The 3,099-nt window shown below is 30.1% G+C and overlaps 1 protein-coding gene across 1 annotated transcript in view; it reads right to left on the minus strand.

Moving 5' to 3' along the window:
• LOC111404554 (cytochrome P450 714C2-like) overlaps positions 1–1,433 on the minus strand; it is a 4,140-nt gene extending 2,707 nt beyond the window's left edge. The window contains exons 1-3 of the mRNA XM_023033346.1: positions 1,075–1,433; positions 382–608; positions 3–62 (exon numbers count right to left, since the gene is read on the minus strand). Coding sequence (XP_022889114.1) covers positions 3–62; positions 382–608; positions 1,075–1,363 — 576 coding nt within the window. The 5' untranslated portion in view covers positions 1,364–1,433. The remainder of the gene's footprint in view (positions 1–2; positions 63–381; positions 609–1,074) is intronic.
• Positions 1,434–3,099: the final 1,666 nt, after the last annotated feature.

The following is a 3,099-nucleotide window of genomic DNA, read 5'->3' on the forward strand; positions in this document are numbered from 1 at the left end:
ACTATGTTGTCCCAACAGTTCAATAATGTGATCGTCGACCCTTGAACCAAAGTTATCATGCCCTGAATGGGTAAAAATACGTAGAGATGTCATTGTTAATTGTTACTTATTAAAGCCTAATCCTTACTTAAGAGAACAATAATAAACAAACAATAAATTCAGAGCACACACAAAGATTAGATTTATAGTGGTTCATAGCTTAGTGAGAGAGCTATGTACATTTTTTCAGAGCACGTTTTCACTATAACGATGAAGAAGATACAATGTTAACATATAATAGTTAAATCGACGGTTAAGGAGATGAGTTTACACTTCGATTAAATTATAGTCTAACACTTAATAAAATGACAAATCGTAGTCCTAGAGCATAGAATTATATACCTTGACCTTCTCCATGTATAATTCAGGGGCAAGAATCTTCCTCTGATGAGCCCAAATGGTGCCATTAGAAGTGAGAATGCCTTGGCCTAGCAATGAACCCCTTTCTTTTGCTTGATATGTTGGCTTCCCCAAATCCAAAGATGTACAAGTAGTAATCTCCCTTACCATGGCCGGTTGAGTCACATGCACTATTTGTGTATTCCCGAGCGAAAACATAAACACATCGCCTACGTAACCATAAAAAAATGTCGAAGAAACATGGTTAGTAGGTTATTCTCCCTCCGACAGGCTTATTTTCAATTTCTCACAAATTAAGAAAATGTAATTAATCTATTGGAAATTTAAAATTTTCTTTCATTTTTTCTAATATACCCCTATATCAATATAGGCTAAAGTGCACATTTGGTTCGTAATATTGGATGTTGCCCTTATTTCTTAAAATTCAATTTTTCTCTAACTTATTTTTAATCATATAGGATTGATCTATTGTCCAGTGGGGCTTTTTCAAAGAATCATCCTCTTACAACGTTAGTGGTAAGAAGTTTTTATCACGGTGGACAGGAGATTCGAACTATTGAACCATATATTTTATGAAACTCATAATTTTTATCAATTTTTTTAACCATATATTTCGCCACCTTCATCAAAATAATTCAAAATCTAAGTTTTCATAAAACCAAACAGAGTTCATACCGTATTGCTTCCTCCAATTGTCAAAAAAAGGAAGAAGAGTAGCCCCACAATTGTGCGAGGCTGGAGCGCCATTGGTAGAAGCCTTTGCTGTTGAATCTCTCGCCTTTTTGATCTCCAAAATGTTTCCAAGAAGAAGAGTCGGACGCGGGCCGCTCACTCCTTGCCTTTTAAGGGCGGAGCGCAGCGTCTCCGGCTTCGCAACAAGGGTATTGTACAGATGGAAAACCAGTCCCAAAACGCCAACCAAAGCACCAGAAAAGAATGCTTTGGTCAGGAAATGGAATTCCATGACTTCTCTTTTTCACCCTACAACTTTTGGGTTCTGATATTTTAAGGTGGTTATATATAGTAGTTGCAGGACTAGTACGAGATTCTCGTAGCTTGTCCCAATTTTTTTAGAATTATGCTATACCATTCATTTTTATACTATTTTTTACAGTCCTCTCACATCACACGAGTGGATCTCGTGATTATCGTGTAAGTGGGCTGTCAGCATAATTCATTTTTTAAAATAATTTATTTTCAAAACTCATTATCGAAAAACTTTTTTATTTTTAAATTACATATTTTTCAAAAAATCACAATTTTATAATACATTTCCTTACAAGAGTTCAAACAAAGGCTTAGATTTAAGGCCTAGTTTTGTTTGGATAAAAATTAAATTTTTAATAGATTTTAATAAAAATTAGCCCCTGTTCGACAGGAATTATTTTCAAATTCTTTTTTCTATAAGCTCATTTTCAACCACACATTCACATAACAAATTATTCTGTACATAAACTCAAAACTTTTTCTTACTTTTCAACCACACATTTTTTCTAAAAATCACTATTAAAAAATTTATTTTCCGTAAATAACTATTGTCATACCGAGGCTTAATAAAATATGTGATTAAAATATTTATAAAAGTTGTTAACCCCGCAAAATATATGATTAAAAATAATTTTTTAGAAATATAGGTCATCAAATAAGAACTAAAGGCATCTTCAATGATTGTACCATTTTGGCGCAAAATGGTGCAAAATGTAAAATGTCTGTTTTGCCTTTATTTAACATTTCCCAAATAAATTTGTTAAGGGTATTTATGTCATTTGTGCTATATATTTTTTAATACAATAAATTATTATTAGTATTATTAATATTATTATTATTTGCATTTAAAATAAATTTCAAATGTAAGACATAATAATTAATAAATTAATTAAAAGACGAAAACAATTTAAAATATAACAAACACGATTATTTATTAAAGTTATCACAAAATATATTAAACAATGACATACATGCAGTAATGTAATTTTATTTTAAAAAAAGGATACATAAAAAACTCACATTGCACCTCAAAATGCATTAATCGATTATTTGTGGGATGAACATATGAATTCCGAGAATTAAATTGCAAAAATTTTGCGACTTCGTAATATCATCCATCCACATTCGAAATGCATTGTACTATTTTCTAATGGCATGATTTCATATTTTCGTTGTTGTAGCGTTTTTATTAATTGTTCTATGTTTTTTATATTTATTAATGAATTTAAACTTTTCCGTAATTTAACGTAATTACTTATTTACTAATTCATGTATTTATATAATAATTAAATAAATAATATTCCAAATAAATAAATTATAAAGAATAAAATAGGGAAGAAAATGGTTAAACACTATTCATATGATGTAACTTTTAGTGTAATGATTGGAGATGAATTTTAGTTTAGTGTAAAATTTGTTGCAGGATTGGAGATGGTCTAAGAGCTTGTTTAAGCCCCATTTATTGTCTAAAATGAATTTACACGTAATATTATTTTATTGAAAAATATATAATTAAAAATATGAGAAAAATATATTGTTACAATAGTCGGAACCAAACAACGGCTAAATATTGTTTTTTATGCACGGCATAGAATAATTTAGAGAAGATAACGTTCACCCGTATCTGTATGGCCAAAGACTGGAGAATTTGTCATGTTCTCTGCTGGCTGAGTAAAATTCAAATAATATTAATGAATGAACGAGAAACATGAT

This window comes from Olea europaea, chromosome 11 (assembly GCF_002742605.1).
Source record: "Olea europaea var. sylvestris chromosome 11, O_europaea_v1, whole genome shotgun sequence".
NCBI lineage: Eukaryota > Viridiplantae > Streptophyta > Magnoliopsida > Lamiales > Oleaceae > Olea > Olea europaea.